Source organism: Lepus europaeus, chromosome 18, assembly GCF_033115175.1.
Source record: "Lepus europaeus isolate LE1 chromosome 18, mLepTim1.pri, whole genome shotgun sequence".
Taxonomy (NCBI): Eukaryota; Metazoa; Chordata; class Mammalia; order Lagomorpha; family Leporidae; genus Lepus; species Lepus europaeus.
This window is the reverse complement of record NC_084844.1, coordinates 34,572,125-34,597,078: the sequence shown is the minus strand read 5'-3', so window position 1 is coordinate 34,597,078 and position 24,954 is coordinate 34,572,125. Positions and strand designations below refer to the sequence as shown.

The following is a 24,954-nucleotide window of genomic DNA, read 5'->3' as shown; positions in this document are numbered from 1 at the left end:
AGCATTATCTTAAAACATTCACACAGCAGGAAAAATAAAAAAGGTCCCTGGCTTCACAAATACATGATCATTAGTCACTAACCTAGTTCACCAAAAAGCCAACTCACTCTTTCTGGAAAAAAAAAAATTTACCTCATTTGAAAGATAGTTACAGAGAAAAGGGGGACTGGGGGGTAGAAGGGAGGGAGGGGGAGGGAGGGAAAGGAAGAGAGGGAGAGAGGGAGGAGAGGAATTAATTTTGAGATTGATCTTCTATCTGCTGGTTCTCACCCCAAATGACTGGGATTGGGCAAGGCCTAAGCCAGGAGACTCTTCTGGCTTAGTAGATAGTGAGGTTTTTTTCCCCACTATCTGGGTCTCCCACATGGGTGCAGGGGCCCCAGCACTTGAGCTGTCCTCCAATGCTTCCCCAGGTACTTTAGTAGTGAGCTGGATCAGAAGTGGAGCAGCCGGGATTTGAACCGGTGCCCATATGGAATGCTGGTGCTGTAGGCAGTGGCCTAACCTCCTGCTATGCCACAGTGGCAACCCCTCATTCTTGATTTTCCAAGACACATGCACACATGCTACTGAATACTGAAAGCACTTTTTTTTTTTTTTGGCAAGCAGAGTGGATAGTGAGAGAGAGAGAGAAAGGTCTTCCTTTTTGCCGCTGGTTCACCCTCCAATGGCTGCTGCGGCCGGCGCATCGTGCTGATCCGAAGGCAGGAGCCAGGTGCTTCTCCTGGTCTCCCATGCAGGTGCAGGGCCCAAGCACTTGGGCCATCCTCCACTGCCTTCCCGGGCCATAGCAGAGAGCTGGCCTGGAAGAGGGGCAACCGGGATAGAATCTGGCGCCCCGACCGGGACTAGAACCCGGTGTGCCGGCGCCGTAAGGTGGAGGATTAGCCTGTTAAGCCACGGCGCCAGCCAAGCACAAAATTTTTTACAAGTAGTTTTGTGCCAGACACTAAATGGTGCTAAAAATTGAATTAAAGATAAGCCCCTTTCATAAGAATAATGAAGGAGATAGTTAAGTGAGCCACAAGTGTTACGACAAGTGTTATTAGGAGGGCTATGTAAGTTATAAGAACACAAAGCAGAAGCACCTAAGTTTGGAGTTGATACTGGGATAGACAGGCAGGACTCTTTCCTCAGGGGAATTGTTTCTTCATATACATACTTTTCAAAAATTAATTCAATAATGAAGGGAAAAAAACCCACTATCTACTTCCTTTGTTTAGTATCCAGTAAAAATATTTATTTGGAGGGAAACTAGTAAAGGGTAAGACCAATAAATAATATGAAGTTTTTTAAATTTTACCCATGTTTTAGAAAATAACACACCTTCTTGTCAGAATTTTTTTTTTAATTACATGAAAATACTAAAAAGCACAGAAAAAGAACTACTTGCCAAGTGGTGAGGTTTGTCAAATGTGATATATTTAGAAGTTACTATTTTCCCTATCCAATTGGAAAACTTTCCATACACCCCATAACAGGCACTGTAACGTTATCACTTTCTACCATTAAATATTTAGTAATACTTAATGAAGGGGTTAGGAAAGGGATACAGGTAGAACTCTCTTCTTTGTACTTGATAATCTGTCCTGTACATATAAAAAGTACAGTCCAAGACAGGTGTTTGGCACAGTGGTGAAGACAATGCTTGGGACGCCCACATTCAAACTGGAAGGCCTGGTTTTAATCCTGACTCCACTTCCAATTCCATATCCAGCCAATGGGAGGCCTCCATGGGAGGCAGCAAGTGATGGCTCAAATATCTGGGTTCCTGCCACCTGAATAGGAAACCTGGATTGAGTTCTAGTCTCCTGGCTTGAGGCTGGCCCAGCCCCTGCTGTTGGGAGCATTTGGGAAATGAACCAGCAGATAGCATATTGCTCCTTTAAATAAAAAAAATTGTTAATTGTCTATCAGATATGACCCTAATAGTTTTTTTCATAGAGAGTCACTTCTTTTGACACTAAGCAAACACATCCACAATCCCAGATAGCTTTATGCCTAATAGTTTCTCTGGAGACAGGATTAAAGAGAGACTGTATTCATACAGTGCTGTATTCTTAGGTATGTATTATTTCATTTTTTAAAATGGATTTTATTGTGTATATTTGAAGTTTAACAAAATGTTACAAGATACATATACAGTAAAATGGTTACCATAATAAAGTAGATTCACTATCATATTAGTTTCTTTTCTTTTTTTTTGGGGGGGGACAGGCAGAGTTAGATGGTGAGAGAGAGAGAGACAGAGAGAAAGATTTTCCTTCTGTTGGTTCACCCCCCAAATGGCCGCTAAGGCCAGAACACTGTGCTTTCCTCCTGGTCTCCCATGCAGGTGCAGGACCCAAGCACTTGGGCCATCCTCCACTGCCTCCCTGGGCCACAGCAGAGAGCTGGACTGCAAGAGGGGCAACCGGGACAGACTCCAGCACCCCAACCAGGACTAGAACCCCGGGGTGCCGGCGCCACAGGGGGAGGATTAGCCAAGCGAGCTGTGGCGCCAGCCTCTTTTCTGTCTAAAGAGCAACTAAAATCCAGTTATTTAACAAAAATTCCTAATATAATATAATTAACTTTACTTATGTTGCACATGAGGTGGTTAAACTTGCTCATTCTACTTATCAGCTATGTTATATTCTCCAACTTAGATCCTCCCAATACCCTATACCTCATAAATGTATGATTTTTTTTTTTTTTTTTTTGACAGGCAGAGTAGACAGTGAGAGAGACAGAGAAAGGTCTTCCTTTGCCGTTGGTTCACCCTCCAATGGCTGCTGCGGCCGGCGCACCGCGCTGATCCAAAGCCAGGTGCTTTTCCTGGTTTCCCATGCAGGTGCAGGGCCCAAGGACCTGGGCCATCCTCCACTGCACTCCCGGGCCATAGCAGAGAGCTGGCCTGGAAGAGAAGCAACTGGGACAGAATCCAGCACCCTGACTGGGACTAGAACCCAGTGTGCCGGCGCTGTAGGCGGAGGATTCGTCTATTGAGCCGCGGTGCCGGCCTGTTTTTTTTTTTTTTTTTGACAGGCAGAGTGGATAGGTCTTTCTTTTTGCCGTTGGTTCACCTTCCCATGGCTGCTGCGGCTGGCGCATCACGCTGATCCGAAGCCAGGAGCCAGGTGCTTCTCCTGGTCTCTCATACGGGTGCAGGGCCCAAACACTTGGGCCATCCTCCACTGCCTTCCCAGGCCATAGCAGAGAGCAGGCCTGGAAGAGGGGCAACCGGGACAGAATCCGGCGCCCCGACCGGGACTAGAACCCGGTGTGCCAGCGCCGCAAGGTGGAGGATTAGCCTGTTAAGCCACGGCGCCAGCCCCTGATTTTCTGATATACAAAGTTACCACATAATTTGCGGAAAAAGTTAAAGGTAATAAGTAGTAAAATAACAATAATAATTATTGCAATGCAAGCATCAAGATTTTCTTACTTGTCCCTTTCTGTTTACTCCAATTATTCCAGCTGTGGCTTCATGAGGTGCAGTAACAAAGATTGTTTCTCCACTGATTCTATTCATGTAGATACAGGTACCAGTCTCAAGATCATAGAGATGAATATAGCCATACTTGGTAATCAAGAATACCACATCATGCTTTTCACTGATCTGTACAAAGAAGATTAACACTTTAGCAAGATAATCAAACTAGAAACAGAAAATGAAAACGTTAGTCCAATGTCATTTTCTAGGTGGTGACATTCTAAAACTGGCAATAACAGGGAAATGCAAATCAAAACCACAATGAGGTTTCACCTCATCCCAGTTAGAATGGCTTTCATACAGAAATCAAACAAATGCTGGTGAGGATGTGGGGAAAAAGGTACTCTAATCCACTGTGGGTAGGAATGTAAACTGGTACAGCCACTATGGAAGACAGTATGGAGATACCTCAGAAATTTGAACACAGACCTAACATATGACCCAATCATCTCATGCCTGGGAATTTACCCAGGGAAATGAAATCAGCATATGAAAGAGTTATCTGTATCTTCATGTTTATTACAGCTCAATTCACAAAAGCTAAGGAATGGAAACCCAAATGCCTGTCAACTGAAGACTGGATAAAAAAATGTGGTATGTACACCATGTAATACTACACAGTGGTTATAAAAAAAAAATCGTCATTTGCAACAAAATGGATGAAACTGGAAAACATCATACTTAGTGAAATAAGCCAGTCCCAAAAGGACAAATACCATATGTTCTCCCTCACCTGTGATAACTAAATAGAGCACCTAAAAGACAACCTATGGAAGTGAAATTGACATTTTGAGAGCAGTAACTTTGAAAAGACCTTGTCTCAACTGTTGAAGTTTTTTTTTTCATACTACTTGTTGAAAATAGATCTTAGTAAAAAATAGTTAAAAAAATAGTAAAAAATAGGAATAGGAATGGGGGAAGGAGAAAGAGGAAGAAGAGGGGTGGGAGTATGGGTGGGAGGTTGTGTACACTGGGAAGAATCACCATGTTCCTGAAGTTGTAATTACGAGATGTATGAAGTTTGTATTCCTTAAATAAAAGGTTTCTGGGAGAAAAAATAAAAATGACAGTAAGTTTATATGAAAAACTAATAACTAATATTTGAGGTTTCCTTCATTTTCACTGTACATTTAAATATGGAATATACCAAACTCTTAAATAAAATAAAATATGAATGAAATCTATAATAGAGAAGACAATTCCAGACAATGCAGGATGGCCCAATTACAAAAGTCAGAGTATCACTTTACAAAGTTTCACAATAAACTTATTTTAGAATAAGGAATATTCTCTTATATACCATTTAAATTATATAAATTGTGAGTAGTGTTCAGAGTAATTTCTTTGAAGAGAGATTTTTAAAGTCCACGTATTTTATTTAAAATACCTGCATTGCAACAGGAAAGTCATTTTGCGCTTCTGGAGGGAAAAAAACATCCACTGCCTTCTTTGGAAATGGCTGGTTTCCTGTAGGAGGTGTGCCAACTTCAATGATATGTAACTGTGTGAAAGAAAATATATTTAAGTCTAGAGCAAAAGTAGTTTATCACAGCAATCTTACTTGTAGCCCCAAGATGGATAATCAAAATGACTAAAATAAGTGAATGTTAAAAAACTGCTTGGCAGATCCATGCCAGGGACTACTCCTCAGTAATAAAAAGGAACAAATTCTGACAGACTTATGTTTAGTGGGGAAAGTCAGTCTCAAGAGGTCATATGCTATAATATTCCATTTCTCTAACTGCCTTCTATGCCACAGTGCTAGGCCCCAGAGTCTCCTTCTTCATTAGGATAATTAGCTATACTTAGAAAATGATTTTTTCCTTCAAAAGTTGTGGCAGACTACAAAAGACAGAAGAGTACTATGTATTAAATGGGCTCAAGAACCTATAAATAGGTTTTCAGATACTATCAAAACAGTATTGAAGCTTTTTCAAGGGGGACATTTCAAAAAAAAGTCCTAATCTAGTGTCTTAAGGATAATATCTAATTTCCAAAACCTGTGTCTTTTGTTTTAATTCCATCCATGCATTCCTAAGTATCAGTGCTTTCTATCCTCATCTTCCTTGGTTCAGAGCTGATCCTAAAATTTCTGGCAGAATTGTACCTCTGAGCACATTTTACTCTTCACAAGTTCAGACACAATTAGAGCTAGCCTTTCATTTCAGAAGTACCAAACACTTGTTTTCCAAACTTCTTAGGGACAAGATGTGGACATGTGACTCAGTCTATACTGTAGTTCAGAAAAATAACAAGATACAAAGTTAACAGAACTCAGAGATTCTACTCTTAGAGGTAGAAATAGCAAGTCAAAATGGTTTCCAGGGATCTAGTGGTATAGTTCTCAGAACTCTGTAACATCCTTTTTAGCTGGAATCCTGGCTGCTGATCATTCCCCCTTATTCCTCCTCATCTTCCAAGCTTGGCTGTATTGCCTTCCTAGCAATTGTAAACCACCCTAAATCCCTTCATTAAACTTTTTAATGCTCTAATCAACCAAGTCTAATCAAGACTTGGTTTCTGCTATCTGCAACCAAGAACGCTAACATACAAAGCACTTACAATTTGGTCCAGGTGATTTTAATACATGACCAGAGCTAAGAATCTCTGCCTGAAGTTTTTATAATGCAGATCATGGGTGCCACTTATTAACCAGACACTTTAAATGTATGCCACAGAAACATGCGTTTTAGCAACATTAATGATTTTTATGTCAAGTAAAGCTGGAAATATCAATTTATGGGGTCAGCTTCACGGTGCAACAGGTTAAGCCACCTCCTGCAACTCTGGCATCCCGTATCTGAGGACAGGCTGAGTACCAGCTTCTCTGCTTCCAATTAAGCTCACGGCTAATGCATCCAGGAAAGCAGTGGAAGATGGCCTAAGTGCTTGGGTCCCTACCATTTATGTGGGAGACAAGGAGGGAGTTCGTTGACTCCTGCCTTCAATCTGGACCCACCTCAACCATTGAGGCCATCTGGGGAGTGAATCAGTGACTAGATGGTCTCTTTTCCCCTCTATTTCTCCTGTCTGTCACTCTGCCTTTCAAATAAATAAATGCTAAACACAAAAAAATGAACTTAAGTTCTCTGGAAAAGAAAGGATATCAACAGCTGAAAGAAAAGTGTTCATAAAATATTACTAAGGGGCGCTGGCGCTGTGGTGCAGCAGGTTAACACCCTGGCCTGCGGCGCTGCGGCTCACTAGGCTAATCCTCCACCTGCGGTGCCGGTACCCTGGGTTCTAGTCCAGGTTGGGGCGCCGGATTCTGTCCTGGTTGCTCCTCTTCCAGTCCAGCTCTCCGCTGTGGCCCGGGAGGGCACTGGAGGATGGCCCAGGTCCTTGGGCACTGCACCCGCATGGGAGATAAGGAGGAAGCATCTGACTCATGGCTTCGGATTGGCGCAGCACCAGCCATAGCGGCCATTTGGGGGGTGAACCAATGGAAGGGAGATCTTTCTCTCTCTCTCACTAACTCTGCCTTAAAAAAAAAGAAAAAAGAAAAAAAAAAAGCCCTGGCCTGAAGCACCAGCATCCCATATGGGCACCAGTTTGAGACCTGGCTGCTCCACTTCCGATCCCGCTCTCTGCTGTGGCCTAAGAAAGCAGAAGATGGCTCTAGTCCTTGTGCCCCTGTATCCATGTAAGAGAACTGGAAGAAGCTCCTGGTTCCTGGCTTTGGATCAGTGCAGCTCCAGCCACTGTGGCCAATTGGGGAGTGAACCATCGGATGGAAGACCTCCCTCTCTCCCCCTCTCCTCTCTGTAACTGACTTTCAAATAAATAAATAAATAAATCTTTAAATCTGAATATTAAAAAAAAGTTTACACAAAAAATAAAAATTCACAAGGGAAAGATTATTTTGAAATTAGGATAATAGCAGAAAGACGCATTATTGAAATAATTACCAATGCAAACTTACCTTCCCTCCAGCTTGACCACGTACTGCAAAACAAAACAATGTTGATTCTTCTGCATTTCCTTCCATTTTAAACTGTGCAAAGCTAGCTGCATGTCCTTCAATAGGCTGAGATACTTTCCGATCTACAGAATACAGCTGCATAGCTCCCACCACACGATTTTGCTAAAAAAGATCAGAGAATAAAGTTTGGACTCAATGAACCGTTAACTCCCAAATCCATCAACTAGTGAAATAATTAGAATGCATTATGATTTACAATTCTTTATTAGTCTCTAAGTGTAGATTTGGAACATCTTAAATTTCCATCTATCTTATTAAAGCTTAATATGAATGTTTAAATGTGCCTCATGTACAAACATTTCTTTATACTAAAGATAAAGAAGTATTCATTCTGCAGTAGAGCACTCAAATCTATAACAAACTCCAAATCATTCAATTTCTACTCAATCTGTCAAGTAAGAGCTAAAAACACTTGATAAGAGTTTGGAGCTGTATTTCAGAATATAGGTAATACGCCATCAATCCTTATTTTTAAAAAAAGAAGAAAACAGGGAAATGTCTTCTAAAATAAGTCAAATTCAACAAGATTGAGTACAAAAATCTTATTTTCAAAATAAACTGCATGCTGGCCAAAGCACTCGTCTAGACTTCTTCCCCCACCCCCCACCCCCAAAATAAAACCAGAAAAATGTTACCTGTGCGGATATGCCAGTCAAAAGTAACCATTTTTGCTTTGCATCTGTACGATAATTGATAATCTGGCACCCTGCAAGGCTAGAATGACGATCAAACATTTTCACTGGCTGAGACTCGCCTTCCATACTCCAATGATAAACTGCATTATCCGTAACAAGCGCAACCGTATTCAAAGAGATCCATTTCCAAAAGGTGACATCATCAGTCATAGTATGGGCCTTCATTTTACTTTTCATTTCAATGTTAAATATCTGAAGAGTTTTCCCAGCTAAAACAAAATTAAGAATTATGAATAACTAAAAAAGAAATGTTCAGGATCAATCAATACCCAGCTAGACTAGATCTGTAACTTCCAAACAAAATGGTTCTATCTTGAGACTAATAACCAACTACAGAAGCCACAAAGATGGAGCAACAACCATTAAAGAGATAATAGTTGAGACTAAGCAAACAAACTACATCTACATCTTAAGCAAAACTATTTCACCCCTAATAACTACACTTTAAACAGTGACTTCCATAGAGTTCTAAATACCAACTGAAAACAAGTCTGAAGAACAACTTTCTTAACAATGATAGAAAGCAAAGTTATAATCATCATACTTATAATTAAGTATGCTTGCATATAAACTAAGATAGCTGTATATACACAGGACAAAACAAAATTGATAAACACAGGGGGGAAATGTCTACTTTTTTAAAGTCAGTCAGTCATCCCTCACCCAACTACATCTTGTAGAAACTGCTTTTTGAAAAGATAAACTCAGCCTTGTTACCACTAGTACATAAGAGAAGGGCATGCTACACTTAGTTGGTTTAAAATACAAAGGGAAGGTAGAAGTGCTGGAGGAAAGGAGAGGAACACAAAGGAAGAGGTCAGTTTCAGATGCTGTTAATGTACTGGAGATAAGAACAAAGTTCAAGCTTCATCTGATTAAGACACCAAGCATTTAGTAAAAGAAGGATGAAATTTGTCTTGAGTGTTAAAAAGTCCCGAATCAGATACAAGGGCTATACTTGTAATTTGAAATCCATCACAGTCCAAAAAATGGTTTGATTTAAATTCATAGAGGTCAAAGCCAACAGCTATTACTGGCCTATGAAGATTAGTCCATAGAGAGTAAAGAAAACTCCATTCTTGAGGCACAGAGAATCTGGCTCCCAAAGGACGAAAATGTGGAGGAGGAGGTGCAAAACCTAACAGCTTGGGTACCACCACCCTTCTCACCACATGTGCAAAAAAATTTCTTCTAAAAAACAAGAATGTTATTCCCATCCCACACAGTATGTAAACCACAACCAGACTTTACAATTGTGAGAGTTATAGTCCTGTTTATAAAAAGAAGACAAGGGGTTCAAAACTGGTTTCAGAGGGAAGTAGTATTTTAGAATTACTTTCCTTTGCTGCCTTCCCCAACCCCCAGATTGCTAGATTTTTATTCTTTTTTATATGGAAAAGGTTGGAGTATATGTAAAATGGATTGGTTAGGGGAGGAGGAGAGGGATAACAGCTTAACTCCATAATGTTAGCATACAGGCACAGATCTATGACACTACTGTAAAATGCTCTGAAAATCTTTTCAGTTTATTCTTTTTATAGAACAGGACAATAACTAATACAATCTAATTTGAGATAACTCACCATCTGCACACATAAGAAAGCATTAAGAAATGTGATAAGATAACAGTAACATTAAAAATAGAAAAGAATTTTGATAAAATCAAAACCATGGCCTTATAATGGGTTTAAGTTGATAAGCACCTGAATTTAAATTCTTTAAGAAAGTTAAGGGAGTTTAGATACCTTCAGTTTACTTTTTTAATAGAAGTAAAACATTTAATGCCAAAACATCTGGTCCCAGATGAAAACTGAATCATCTTTAAGATAAACTTCTATCTTGGACTGATGGTGACTTATGTGTCTGAATATGCTCATCCTATCTTCCCCCACTCTGTTTCCTCTCCAACCAATACTACAGTTTGAAGAAGACTAATATGAAATCCAAAATCCAAAATGCTCAGAAATTCCAAACTTTGAGCTCCAACATAAGGTTCAAAAGGTTTGGATTTTAGAGCCTATCAGCATGATGCTCAATTGGTAGTCTTCGCAAATATTCCCAAATCTGAACCACTTTGATCCCAGATAAAAGACCTCAATCTGTAATACTAAATACAAAGTTTAAATCATGTAAAGAAAAGCCTGTGTAAAGATTTCAGCAGGCCTAAATATTCATTCACAAATATATCAAGGAACTAAAAGGAACTTGCTTGAGGTTTCCTCCTCCTATCAAGAAAAACAATAAACAGAAAACTATGCATTCATGTGCCTTTTTCAGAGTCAGTCAGGTCATCACCTAACCTTTCTAAAAATCTGTATTTTAAAGGGAAAATTATATTCTCCTTTTGAAGTTCAAAGGAAAAAAAATTAATATGGGCTCCCAGAGAGTATGAAATCTTTGAATTCTGATTATACTGAGAAGCTACAGAATGAATGCCTGTTGTGACAATAAACTTCGCATGAATAAACTTCAGTATCATTAAATCCAAAGCTTTAAAATATCCATCTACTGGCCAGCATCGTGGCTCACTAGGCTAATCCTCCGCCTACGGCGCCGGCACCCTGGGTTCTAGTCCCGGTTGGGGTGCCAGTTCTGTCCCGGTTGCTCCTCTTCCAGTCCAGCTCTCTGCTGTGGCCAGGGAGGGCAGCGGAGGTTGGCTCAAGTGCTTGGGCCCTGCACCCGCATGGGAGACCAGGATGAAGTACCAGGCTCCTGGCTTCAGACTGGCGCAGCGCCAGTCGGAGTGGCCATTAGGGGAGTGAACCAATGGAAGGAAGACCTTTCTCTGTCTCTCTCTCTCACTGTCTATAACTCTAACTCTGCCTAGCAAAAAAAAAAAAAAAAAAAATCTATCTACATATGTATACACTTTTAATGAGTGTAAATTCAAGTGTGATTTTTTTTTTTTTTTTAACAACTTGAGAATCTAAATTAAACAGGGGCCAGTACTGTGGCGCAGTAGGTTAAAGCCCTAGCCTGCAGTGCTGGCATCCCATGTGGGCACCAGTTCGAGTCCTGGCTGCTCCTCTTCCCATCCAGCTCTCTGCTATGGCCTGGGAAAGCAGTAGAAGATGGCCCAAGTCCTTGGGCCCCTGCATCCACATGGGAGACCCACGCAGCTCGAGACATTGCGGCCATCTGGGGAGTGAACCAGCAGATGGAAGACCTGTCTCTCTGTCTCTACCTTTCTCTGTAACTCTTAAAAACACACAAAATAAATCTTTTTTATTTATTTGACAGGTAGAGTTACAGACAGAGAGAGAGAGAAAAAAGTCTTTCTTCCGTTGGTTCACTCTCCAAATGGCTGCTCCGGCTAGAGCTGCACCGATCCAAAACCAGGAGCTTCTTTCTGGTCTCCCATGCAGGTGCAGGGGCACAAGCACTTGGGCCATCTTCTACTGCTATTCCAGGCCATAGCAGAGAGCTGGACTGGGAGAGGAGCAACCAGGACTAGAACTGGCGCCCATATGGGATGCCGGCGCCACAGGCAGAGGATTAACCTAGTGTGCCAGGGTGCCAGCCCCATGAAGTAAATCTTTAAAAAAAAATAAATAAATAAATGAAACACAGCCCTGAGATATAAAAAAGGCACAGAATGAAAAGTTTATCATCACAATAAAATTCAGTAATGTTTAGGTATTAATATTAAATATGCTTAATTCCAGAACAAATGAATCACCAATTTCTTTTGTACAGAGATGTTTTGGCATGCTTTTATTATATCAGACATAAAATTCTGCATTTATTCTAAAACTCAAAAATATCACAAGATCTATGCAAAGTAAGATATTGCAAAGAAATGTTCCAAGTAAAATCGTGAAAGTAACTAAAATCAAGTTCAATATTAGCTTTAACATTACAGATCTATTTTAACCAAATTTAAGAAAGGCCAACTTTAATTAACATGTATTTGCCTAAAACATATATAAGAGTTTAAAGGAAAAAAAAAAAAAACAGTCTTTTATACCTTTCAATGCAATTACTTTGCTCGCTGGATTCATGATGGCACTGTCTGCTGAAATTGGTCTTCGAATGGGATTACTTGGGTCATTCATATCAATGATTACCACCTGGGCTTGCTCGCCTACTTTTTCTCTAATGCAGATAAATTTGTCTGATTCCATAGTTAGGGTACTGAAGCCAATGTTCGCTGGGTTGATACCCAGGTTCTGGAGCTGGAAAAGAAATATTAAATCATATTACCAGATTAGAAAGACTTGACAGTCATATATTGCCATCATTACAAATTCTAACTTAATTATTAATGCTTCAAGGTTAACAGCAACAATTCCAGGACACTGATTAAGGTGAAGCAATTATCAGCTAAAAAATGGACCTTCTTCCAACAATTATAGCATTCACTTGTTTTATTATAACCTTATGGTTATAGCTAAAAGAGCAAATAGAGATAAAGAACAATATCTAAGAGCTAGCATGAATAGTTGAAGGGATTCAAGGACATCAATACCTCCAGTAACTTTAAGTAGTTACTTGTTCATATGCATTAGGCTTCAGGAATCTAAAAATTAAGTAACAATATAAAGAGAAAAAAATAAAAAACATCAGAGTTCTTGATCTAAAGAAGTTGAACTAGTAAGAGCTGACAAATTTACAATTCTGTGCAAAGAATGCCAAAATGAAGATATTTAAGAGAGATCTTGTCAAAGAAGGCTCCATAGCTATAGTAAAGTCTTCCAGGAAGACAGAATTCTCAACAGAAAGAGCCTGTGCTAAGGCAGAAATTGAGTGTGGTTGGCTAAGGGACTTAGAAGTGCTTCCACAACTCCGAGAGAATGTACTAAGTAAGGCTAGACGAGTTTAGACCAGCAAGGGCAAGACAAGCTAAAAGTACCCCAGTAAGAATCCTGAATTTATTCTATAGACAAAGGAAGCTGGTCACAGGATTTAAGAAGGACAATACTGGAATTAGATTTGGTTTGTATACTCAGAAGACACTAAGTATTGCTAACGGTGGGAAACTTTTTTCTGCCACGGACCTTTTAGATACTTACAACATCATTTGTAGACCATACAAAATTATAAACTTAAAAATTAGCCTGTTACAGATTTACTGAAGTCCTTGTTCTGCCTGCAGCACTCTTGGCAGAGCCACCGAATGATTTCATGGGTGTTACCTGGCCTGCAGCTCAGACGTTCCCCACCCCTGCAGATGGTAGGTATTTGAAATCAGTTGCATAGGAACAAAAATCACTTATTACTAGAAGGGAATCTTGACCAGAATGGGTCATTAATATTCTGAGTAAATGTGCTATGCCAGAGTAAATCCCACTCAAGCTGCCAGGGCTTTATTAGCTTTAGCCAAACTAGCCTCCCACTCCCCTTTACTTCCATGGTACAAAATATAAAAAGGAAAAAAGTACAAAAAAAATTTCATCTTTCTCTGCCCTTGTCCCAACCACACAGCTTCCCTACCTCCACTAGTGACTACCACTGTCATTATTATCTTATGGATTGGGTGAGCCAAATTAACTGTGTTTTAATCTAAATTCTTTTGTCAAATTCTTCTGCTAATAATGCTTAAAAATAACCAGCCTGGCCGGCGCTGTGGCTCAACAGGCTAATCCTCCACCTTGCGGCGCCGGCACACCAGGTTCTAGTCCCGGTCGGGGCGCCGGATTCTATCCCGGTTGCCCCTCTTCCAGGCCAGCTCTCTGCTATGGCCCGGGAAGGCAGTGGAGGATGGCCCAAGTCCTTGGGCCCTGCACCTGCATGGGAGACCAGGAGAAGCACCTGGCACCTAGCTTCGGATCAGCAAGATGCGCCGGCCGCAGCGGCCACTAGAGGATGAACCAACGGCAAAAAGAAAAACCTTTCTCTCTATCTCTCACTATCCACTCTGCCTGTCAAAAAAATAAAAAAATAAAAAATAACCAGCCTAGGATATGAGTAAATACATATAAGAGCACACATTTTCTTTTCACTTCCCTCTTATACCTCACCAATATCAGGCCCACCCTGTTACAGTAATTCAGTCACTGAATACCAGGTGCAAAAAGTCAAACAATTGTGTAACCATTAATACAAACATGGCAGGAAGTAAATTAGCAGCTTTAAAAACTCAGGTATATTCTGCAACGCAAGGCAAATATATTAAGTGTGAGATACGTAGCTTACAATCAATCTGGTTACAAAAATAACATTTGTAATACTGTTTTTTATTTCTGGTTTTAACTTAAAAAATACTTATTTGAAGGGTAGAGTTAAAGAGACAAAGAGAGAAACAGATCTTCGTCCACTGGTTCACTCTCCAAATGGCCATCAAAATTGGAGGTGGGCCAGGCTGAAGCCAGGAGTCAGGAACTCCTTCCAAGCCTTCAACCTGGGAGACCAGGGGCATTACCAGGGAACTGGGTGGGAAGCGGGGCAGGAGGACTTGAACCACTGTTCTGATGTGGAAGGCTGGCATTATAGGCTTAACCTGATGCACCACAATGCTGGTCCCTGTTTTAACTCCTATAGTTACTTTTTGGAGTCGGCATTGTGGTGGGTCAAGCCACTGCCTGCAACACCATCACACATGGGTGCTGGTTCATGTCACAGCTGCTCCACTTCTGATCCAGCTCCCAGCTAAAGGCCTGGGAAACACAGTGGAAGATGGCTCAACTGCTTGGGGCCCTGCAGCCATGTGGGAAACTGGAAGAAGCTCCTGGCTCCTGGCTTTGGCCTGGCCCAATCCCAGCAGCCATTTGAGGAGTGACTTGGCAGATGGGAGATATATGTCTGTCTCTCCATCTCGTTCTCTTTCAAATAAATAAATCTTTAACAAAAGAAAAAAGCTACTTTTAGTTCCATTACTAATGGAGGAAGATAAACATGAGTGGTCCCCAAAAATGTACAAGGAAACCCTTTTACAAACCAAGTTTCAGAAGAGATATATACACACACTATTTTTCTGACCAAAGGGTCCTTAGACTCTTTCAAGTTTAACTGACAGTACCTTTCCAGTAACTGGAGTGAATATTCCAGTGGCTCAGAGTTCATAGAGCCCTAAACAAAATCAACAATTTTTCTTCTAAACTGCTCTGTAAATAAGAATTCTTTTTTTGTTGTATTTTGTTTGAAATGCAGAGTTAGAGAGAGAGGAGGAGACAGAGAGAAAAGGATCTTCATCTGCTGGTTCACTCCCCAAATGGCCTCAAAAGCTCAGGGCTGGGCCAAGCTGAAGCCAGGAGCTTCATCTGGGTTTCCCACATGGGTACAGGTGCCCAAACACTTGGGCCTTCTGCTGCTGCTGCTTTTCCCAGGCATTAGCATAGAGCTGGAACAGAAGTGGAGCCGCTAGGACTTGAACCAGCGCTTCCCAAGTAAGATGCCAGCATCATAGGTGGTGTCTTAACCCACTGTACCTTAACACCAGCCCCTGTTTTTAAGTCTCTAAGTTTTAGGATTCACCACTTAAATCTCCGAGAGTTTGGGAAGAGTAAAAAACAATGTTAATCAAAGAGTGAAATTAAAAGCAAACCATAGACACAACTAACTGAATCCACAAATATTTTAACTGCTTCCTTAACCCTCAATTTCAGAGGCAGTTACAAGAAAACATAACAGAAAACACAGTAGAGATGTAGGAAAAAAATGTCAAAGCAACCTGGGTTTCCTGATCCCTGTTAGCTCCCCCCAAAAAAATGCACACAAAAAAAATTAGTGTCAGCAGGGCTGGCACTCTGGCATATTGGGTAAAGCCGCCACCTGCAGTGCCAACATCCCATATGGGCACCAGTTTGAGTCCTGGCTGCTCCACTTCTGATCCAGCTCTCTGCAATGGCCTGGGAAAGCAGTAGAGAAGATGGCCCAAGTCCTTAGGCCCCTGTACTGCGTGGGAGACTTGGAGGAGGCTCCTGGCTCTTGCCTTCGGATCAGCACAGCTCTGGCCATTGGAGAGTGAACCAGCAGATGTAAGACCTCTCTCTCTCTGCCTCTCTAATAAGCAAATCTTAAAAATAAATAAATAAGTGGCAGTAGTTAGCACTGAATTTCAGCCTCAATGTGTCCTGCTTGTAGAAAAAACAAAGATTTGGGTTTCCTGTGATCTGTGTAATCCTTATATTAATACCCATATATATGCAATTAAACACATCCTATCAAGAACTATGCATATATTCCCCACCAACAATATACTAGTACTATTCAAAATACTCCATGTGAAATAAACATATGTCCTTTTAAAACAAAATTAAGGGGCTGGCACTGTGGCATAGCGGGTAAAGCTGCCGCCTGCAGTTCCGGCATCCCAAAGGGGCTCGGGTTCGAGTCCCAGCTGCTCCACTTCTGATCCAGCTCTCTGCTATGGCCTCGGAAAGCAGTACAAGATAGCCCAAGTGCTTGGGCCCCTGCACCCATGTGGGAGACCCGGAAGAAGCTCCTGGCTCCTGATCGGCGCAGCTCCAGCCATTGCAGTCAACTGGGGAGTGAACCAGCAGGTGGAAGACCTCTCTCTCTCTCTCTGCCTCTCCTTATCTCTTTTTCTTATAAAATAAACCTTAAAAAATTAAACAAGAGGCAAATGGCAAATTCTTAATGTTAGGTGTTTAAATATTAAAAGGTACACTTAAATGATGGTCATTACACAACAGGAAAAAGCATTCCTAAAAAGTGGCCTTCAGTTGTTATGAAAAGAAATGACAAGAACTTTAAGCAATATACTTTCTTTTTTTAAAGATTTATTTATTTGAAAGGCAGAGCATCAGAAAGAAACCCAGACACAGACAGTTGGTTCACTCCCCAAATGGCCATAAAAGCCAAGAATAGGCCAGGCCAAGACCAGGAGCCAGGAATTCCATCTGGGTCTACTACACTGTTGGCAGAGACCCAAGGACTTGAACAGTTATCTGCTGCCTTCCCAGGAGCATTAGCAGGGAACAAGAGCAGAACTGGAATAGCCAGCACATGAACCAGCAATGCGAATCCTATATGGGATTCTGGCTTAGAAAGCAGCAGCATAGGGGCCAGCACTGTGGCACAGGGGGTTCAAGCCCCAGTCTACAGTGCCGGCATCCCATATGGGTGCTGGTTTGAGTCCTAGCTGTTCTACTTCTGATTCAGCTCTCTGCTATGGCCTGGGAAAGCAGTACAAGATGGCCCAAGTCCTTGGGCCCCTGCACCCACGTGGGAGACCTGGAAGAAGTTCCTGGCTTCTAGCTTTGGATCAGCTCAGCTCTGGCTGATGTGGTCATCTGGGTAGTGAACCAACAGATGGAAGTACTCTCTTTCAAATAAATAAAAATAAACCTTAAAAAAAAAAAAAAAAAGCAGCAGCATAATCCACTGAGCCAACACCAGCCTCCAATCTATTGCTACAGGCTAACAAAAAGTTAATACAGAGTTCCACTGCCTCAAATTGCTAAACTCTTCCTTACTGGTATTCAAGAATATGCAGAGCACTCATCAATTCTTCCCATATTTCCTATGATTAAAAGGCAAAAATCCAAAAATATATGGTAGTAAGACAAGTCACCTTTATTAATTACAGTAACAGCTCACATCCTTAGAATATAATCATGTAAAAGGGCTAGCAGATAACTATTTTAGTAATGTCCGTACAGATTAAAATTACAAAAATATAACAGAAAAAGCAAAAAATTGCACCATATTTTAAAATATGTTTTTTTAACATCCCATACTAATCATTAAGTATTCTCATTCAACTATAACAGTGTGATGCTGTATGAGCTATACCATAGAAACAGAATTATAGTCTATAAAGTCGGCGCCGCGGCTCAATAGGTTAATCCTCCACCTGTGGCGCCGGCACCCTGGGCTCTAGTCCCGGTCGGGGTGCCGGATTCTGTCCCGGTTGCCCTTCTTCCAGGCCAGCTCTCTGCTGTGGCCCGGGAGTGCAGTGGAGGATGGCCCAAGTGCTTGGGCCCTGCACCCCATGGGAGACCAGGAGGAAGCACCTGGCTCCTGCCTTCGGATCAGTGTGGTGTGGTGGCCATTAGAGAGTAAACCAAAGGAAGACCTCTCTGTCTCTCTCTCACTGTCCACTCTGCCTGTCCAAAAAAAAAAAAATATATATATATATATAATCAATAGAACAAACCATTGAAAAATTCAACTTACAGTAGACTCCAAACTTATTTTCAGAGGATATAGAGTAATATTCAAACTACAGCCACTTTTTTTAAAATTTATTTATTTGAAAGGCAGAGCTACACAGAGAGAGAAGGAGAGGTGGAGAGGCAGGGAGGCAGGGAGGTCTTCCATTCGCTGGTTCTCTCCATAATTGGCCGCAACGGCTGGAGCTGCGATCTGAAGCCAGGTGCCAGGAGCTGCTTCTGGGTCTCATATGCCAGTGCAGGAGGCCAAGGACTTGGGACATCTTCTACTACTTTCCCAGGCCACAGCAGAGAGCTAGATCGGAAGTGGAGCAGCCGGGACTTAAACCGGCACCCATATGGGATGCTGGCATTGCAGGCAGCAGCTTTACTCACTACACCACGGCACCGGCCTCCAGCCACTTTTTTTATCCTCTTAAGTTGGCAAAGTGTTTCAACTACTGAAGTTAAGATGCTGTATTTTGCAATATGCTTCCCAACTTCAAGTTTTGGATTTTGTTTGGTTGGTTTACTTCAAAGAACACTTATTTTGCTGTTGTAAGAATATGAAGTTAATAACTTCAGTCCAGGAAGAGTTCTTCTTTTTAATTATCTTCCACATACACAAAGTAAAGCAAACAAACAAAAGGCAACAAACAGCAAAAAAAAATTATCCACGCCATCTTTCCAGCAGTGCCCCCCCAGCAGCCCAACACCTAGCAATTAGATAATTTTGCACCTGAGATGCCCTATAGCATATGAAAGCACACAAACTTCATAGTTCATTTGATTCCAAGACTAGATTTCGGTCTGCAAGTGGCACTATTTCAGGACCTGACACTTAACCTGGATTCCAAAAGGTAAGAAAACAGATTTATTGTTAATCAAACAGAAACTCTACAGTCGGCAGGAGTTATATGCTACAAACAATATAAAAACGTTTCCTTTTCTTTCTCCTCATTCACCCACCCCACTATGAATTAACAAGGTAGGGGGAACTTCAGAAGCAAAACATTGTATTTTTAGTTTTTTATTGTACTTATTTTATTTGACTGGTAGAGTTATAGATAGTGAGAGAGAGTAACAGAGAGAAAGGTCTTCCTTCCGTTGGTTCACTCCCATAATGGCTGCTACAGCTGGCGCTGTGCCAATCCGAAGCCAGGAGCCAGGAGCCAGGTGCTTCTTCCTGGTCTCCCATGCGGGTGCAGGGCCCAAGCACTTGGGCCATCCTCCACCGCCCTCCCAGGCCACAGCAGAGAGCTGGACTAGAAGAGGAGCAACCGGGACTAGAACCTGGCACCCACATGGGATGCCGGCGCCGCAGGCGGAGGATTAACCAAGTGAGCCACGGCACCGGCCCCTGTATTTTTAGTTTTTGTAAATATTTCAGATTCTCCATTCCAGTATATAACTACAATACAAATTTATAACACTGATTATGAATTTCTAATAACATCCAGAATTAGTTGCTTCTATTTCTTCCAAGAGTCAAAATGTCTGAATTTATTCTCAGTTTTGCTACTGACATAACCATGGACAAATGAGTTATTTCTGTGTATTTCCTTATTTTATACATCTGAGAGGACAGTGTCTACACTTCCGGATTATGAGGATTTAATGTAAAGTGCTAAGCATGATGTCTAACACACTGTAGGAATTCATACATCAGAACTGCAAGCCAGCTCTCCTGTATGGCTTTTCTCTGTGTTTGTATTTTTATTATCTGCTTAACTCAGCTGTCCTTAAGGCTGGTTAAAACTCTGGGTGTGAATTCCTTTTAACTACTGATAATAGATTAGAGTGGCCTCTGGGTGGGTGCGTAACTTATTCAGACATTGCGAAATGCCTTTTTTTTTCCCTTTCTGAACAGAAGGAAATTACATGTTAAGACCTTCAATTCTATGGGGCCAGGGTTGTGGTTTAGCAGGTAAAGCCAACACCTTGTGATGCTGGCATCCCATAATGGTGCTGGCTCCAGACCATACTGCTCCACTTCCCGATCAGCTCCCTGTTAATCTGCCTGGGAAAGCAGCAGATGATGACTGAAATGCTTGGGCCCCTGAACCCACATGGGAGACCCAGAAAGAGCTCCTGGCTTAGTCTCATTTGGGGAGTGAACCAGCGGATATACGATCGATCTCTCCAACTCTGTCTTTCAAATAAATTTCTAACAAAACAACAAAAAAACTCCCAAACTTCCAATTCTACTCTTCAACTTGCCTAATCAAATTATAGAGACCAGATTCTTTTTTAAAATTTTACTTTTCATTTTGCTTGAAAAGGCAACGAGATAATCTTCCACCTGGCAAGTTCTTTCCCCAAATGTCCACAACAGCTAGGACTAGTCCAGGCCAAATCCAGAACCAGAAGGCCAAAATTCAATTTGGGTTTCCCACATGGGTGGCATGGATCCAAGTACTTGAGCCATCTTCTGTTGACCCCAAGGTGTGTTAATATTAATTAGCAGGAAACTAGATCAAAAGTGAAGGAACTGAACCAGGCACCCAGATACAGGGGTCCTTCCTGCTGTGCCAAATGCCCATTCCAAGACCAGCATCTTTAAAACCATGTCATATGTTCACTCTAAATAACCCTATTTTAATTCTTATTTGGGAAGGAAGAGTATTGCTGCCTATCAATCCTGGCAAACATGTGCCCTCCATTCTCTGTCCCAATACGAACCTGCGCAAGCTAAACAGATGGTATAATGTCAGCATAATCAGAAATTCTCTTTACCATCAAGAGTTCAAGACTAAGAAGTAAAAAGTAAAATGGAAAGCAGGCACAACATCTTTCTCACTGCTCAACGCACAGTACAGTTGAAGCCTTCTACTTCAGAGCCCTACACACATACATAAAACATACCTACACTAAAAAGTTCTAAAACAAGCTTCCCAATCTGCCCCGTGATTACATCAATTCACCTGATCCAACAGATGTTAGGCTCCTCAAATAAGGGTTTTCTTAAAATATAAAAGCCTCTACCACCTCTATCTCTAATGTGCATACGTAAAAGAACAAAGGGGCAAGCCTGTGGCACAGCAGTTAAGTCACTGCTTGGGGAACCCACATCCCATAGGACAGCGCCTACTTCAAGTCCCTAGTACTTCACTTCTCATTCAGCTTCCTGCTAATAATGCACACCCTGGGAGACAGCAGATGATGGCTCAAGTACTTGGGGTCCCTGCCACCCATGTGGGAGACCCAGATTGAGTTCTGGGCTGCTGGCTTCAGCCTGGGCCAGGCCTAGTTGTTGCAGGCATTTGGGGAGTGAACCCAGCAGCAGATCAAAGATCTGTTTCTGCCTTTCAAATAAAAATCAAATTCTGTAATTCCAGAGTCTAGAATCTTCTTACACAAAAAGACAATACTCCTTTGGATAGATCTTTAAACATAAATTAAACGAGATATAAAATTCAGGAGACCACACTGAACTGTTAATGTAAAATATCAATAAAAAAGTAGAGAGGAGGCATTTGGTCTAATGGTTAGAATGTCAGTTGGTATGCCTAAATAACACATCAGCGTACCTAGGTTCAAGTCCCATCTCTAGCTACCAATTCCAGCTTCCTGCTAAGGTAAACCCTGGGAGGCAGCAGGCGACAGATAGGTGGATTAGTAAGATCCCTGCCACTCAAGCCCATCATTCTCAGACATTGTAGGCATTTACATAGTGAACCAGAAGAGCTCTGTCCCTTTATCTACCTGTCTGCCTCTTTCAAATAAAACATTTTTATTTTTGAAAAACAGTTTAAAAAATTTAGATAAGGGGTATTATGACTCTCCCATCTTATGAATACTTGCCAATATTTTTAACAAGAAATTAATCTCTACTTGGTGAGCTGCTGCTTGTGGTGCTGGCATCCACATGTGGATGTGGCTACCATAGTCACATGTGGCTACCATATGAAATTTTTAAAATTCAGTCCCTCACATCAGTAACTTTCAAATTCCCAATAGCCAGACATGGCTACTGTATTGGACAGCAGGGAATACAGAACAATTTTATAGCTGTACAGCTCATTGGACAACACTGTTTTCCACAGCTTTTTTCTTGGACCCAATGTGAGAAAAGGAAAATCACTTAACATTAAATTCTGGGAAAGTATGAAGGATAGCTGGCAAAGAGAAATGCTCAAAGGATTTCAGACATGACAAAGAGAAACTAATTCAGAAAAATAAATAAATAAATAAAACCTTCAGGTTTCAGAATCCAAAGATCTGCAGGAGGCTTAAAAAAACTGAGTCTCTTTCCCCTGCAGAGATCATTAAATTTCTGCCCTAGCTCAGAAGGCACCAGGCAGGACTGAGAATTCCAGTGTGTGGGCATAAGACAACACAATTTCTTCAAGAACATGAACAAAGTGAGGCCAATCCCTGTGCTTAGTAAGCTACAACTGTCTCAGCTTCTAAGATGCTCATCAATGTCCTAAAGTTTTTAGGAAAAAAAGTCACAACTGTAAAATGAACCTCCCATGCCCAAAATGGTTATGTGTAAAGACACCAAAATGACTGTATTATAATAAAAGAAATACATAAAATTCTTTCAAACAGTAATATTAATTCTAAAATCTAGGATAAATGCTCATCAGTTTTTAATGTTTTAAGCTTTGATATTCTTGTTTAGGTTTCGGAAATATACTTGATTTGACTGTAAATGTGGCAAGCATAAAAGGGAAAGAAATCCTTGTTTGAGGAGGAATAAGGTATGAAAGGTTAAAATGATTTAAGACACACTTAGAACAGTAGTGAGCACATAAGCATTCCACATTTTAGGAATTTCTGTCCTTTTGGTTATCTAGTATTGTGACAAATAGACTGGTTCAGACATCATTCAATTAGCACTGACTATTCAAGTCTTATGTAGTCTAATTGCTCTGATCATGTGTTCCTTTGTTAAGAGAATGAGAGGCTGGCGCCCTGGCTCACTTGGCTAATCCTCCACCCGCGGCACCAGCACCCGGGTACTAGTCCCGGTTGCTCCTCTTCCAGTCCAGCTCTCTGCTGTGGCCTGGGAAGGCAGTGGAGGATGGCCCAAGTGCTTGGGTCCCTGCACCCACATAGGACAACAGGAGCAAGTATCCGGCTCCTGGCTTCGAACTGGCACAACGCCAGCCCTAGCAGCCATTATGGGAGTGAACCAATGGAAGGAAGACCTTTCTCTCTGTCACTGTCTATAACTCTCTATCACTGTCTAACTCTGCCTGGCCAAAAAAAAAAAAAAAAAAAAAAAAAAAGAGAGAGAGAGAGAGAAAGAGAGAAAGAGAGGGGTCAGCGCTGTGGCGCAGCGGGTTAACATCCTGACCTAAAGCACCAGCATCCCATATGGGTGCTGGTTCTAGTCCCAGCTGTTCCTCTTCCCATCCAGCTCTCTGCTATGGCCTGGGAAAGCAGTGGAAGATGGCCAAAGTCCTTGGGCCCCTGCACCCATGTGGGAGACCCGGAAGAAGCTCCTGGCTCTGGATCAGCACAGCTCCAGCTGTTGCAGTCATCTGGGGAGTGAACCAACAGATGGGAGACCTCTCTCTGCCTGCCTGCCTCGCCTCAGTTTAACTCCGACTTTCAAATAAATAAATAAATAAATCTTAAAAAAAACAAAAACAAGAGAATGAGAAAACCTTGACGTATCAAACAATCAGGAAATCCAGTGGTGGGAAGTCACCATCTTATTCAAATAAATTAGTGATCAATATATGGCAATGTCAACAAAAGGACCAAAGCGGGACCGGTGTTGTAGTGCAACGGGTTAAGCGACATCATCTTCCCCCATATTGGAGTGCTTCTTTGAGTCCCAGCTGCACACTTCCAATCCAGCTCCATGCTAATATGCCTGTGGAGGATGCTCCCAAATAATTGAGCCCCTGCCACCCACATGGGAGACCCAGATGGAGTTCCTGATCCCTGGCTTTGGCTTGACCCACCTTTGGCCCTTGTAGTCATTTGGAGAGTGAACCCTAAGATTGAAGACCTTTCTCTGTCACTCTGCCTTTCAATAATCTTTTTAAAAAAGGATAAAAAGGGGCTAGTGCCATGGCTCATTTGGCTAATCCTCTGCCTGTGGTACTGGCACCCCGGGGTTCTAGTCCCAGTTGGGGCGCCGGATTCTGTCCCGGTTGCTCCTCTTCTAGTCCAGCTCTCTGCTGTGGCCCGGGAAGGCAGTGGAGGATGGCCCAAGTACTTGGGTCCCCTGCACCTGCATGGGAGACAAGCGGGAGGCACCTGGCTCCTGGCTTCGGCCGTAGCAGCCATTTTGGGGGCGAACCAATGGAAGGAAAACCTTTCTGTCTCTAACTCTACCTGTCAAAAAAAATTTAAAAATAAATAAATAAAAAGGCCCATGAATACATTTAACACAGTAGTATAATTTATTAAAATGTAAGAAAATGTTACCATAACACAAATAAGATCACTATTTTTTTAATGCCCAATTCTTCAACTAGCTAAAGATTAACTCTCTACTAACACAAAGTCTACCCTAGCATTTAAACTCTGTGTACTTACAAACCAACCACATACTTAAAGGAAGAACAGGTTTGCTTTGAATAGGTCTTCTTACTGCCTGGTGAGAACAAACTCATCAGAAACCAGCTTCTTTATTAAGTACTCCCAAGGAATATGCTTCTTAATGAAAAATAAACTTGGAACAGGACTCATTTACAAACTATATCAGCTAAAAATCAAAATATTTGTGTTTATGACAGCATTACTAAGGACGTATGTTCACAATTAGTGCTTGGCTTTACACTT

At 41.6% G+C, this 24,954-nt stretch overlaps 1 protein-coding gene across 2 annotated transcripts in view; it reads right to left on the bottom strand.

The window, feature by feature from the left end:
• Window positions 1–24,954, bottom strand: part of CLTC (clathrin heavy chain) — an 87,334-nt gene that overhangs the window by 45,439 nt on the left and 16,941 nt on the right. For both annotated transcript variants that reach the window (XM_062216907.1, XM_062216908.1), the window contains exons 2-6: window positions 12,120–12,327; window positions 8,093–8,361; window positions 7,398–7,559; window positions 4,863–4,976; window positions 3,428–3,601 (exon numbers count right to left, since the gene is read on the bottom strand). In XM_062216907.1, coding sequence (XP_062072891.1) covers window positions 3,428–3,601; window positions 4,863–4,976; window positions 7,398–7,559; window positions 8,093–8,361; window positions 12,120–12,327 — 927 coding nt within the window. The remainder of the gene's footprint in view (window positions 1–3,427; window positions 3,602–4,862; window positions 4,977–7,397; window positions 7,560–8,092; window positions 8,362–12,119; window positions 12,328–24,954) is intronic.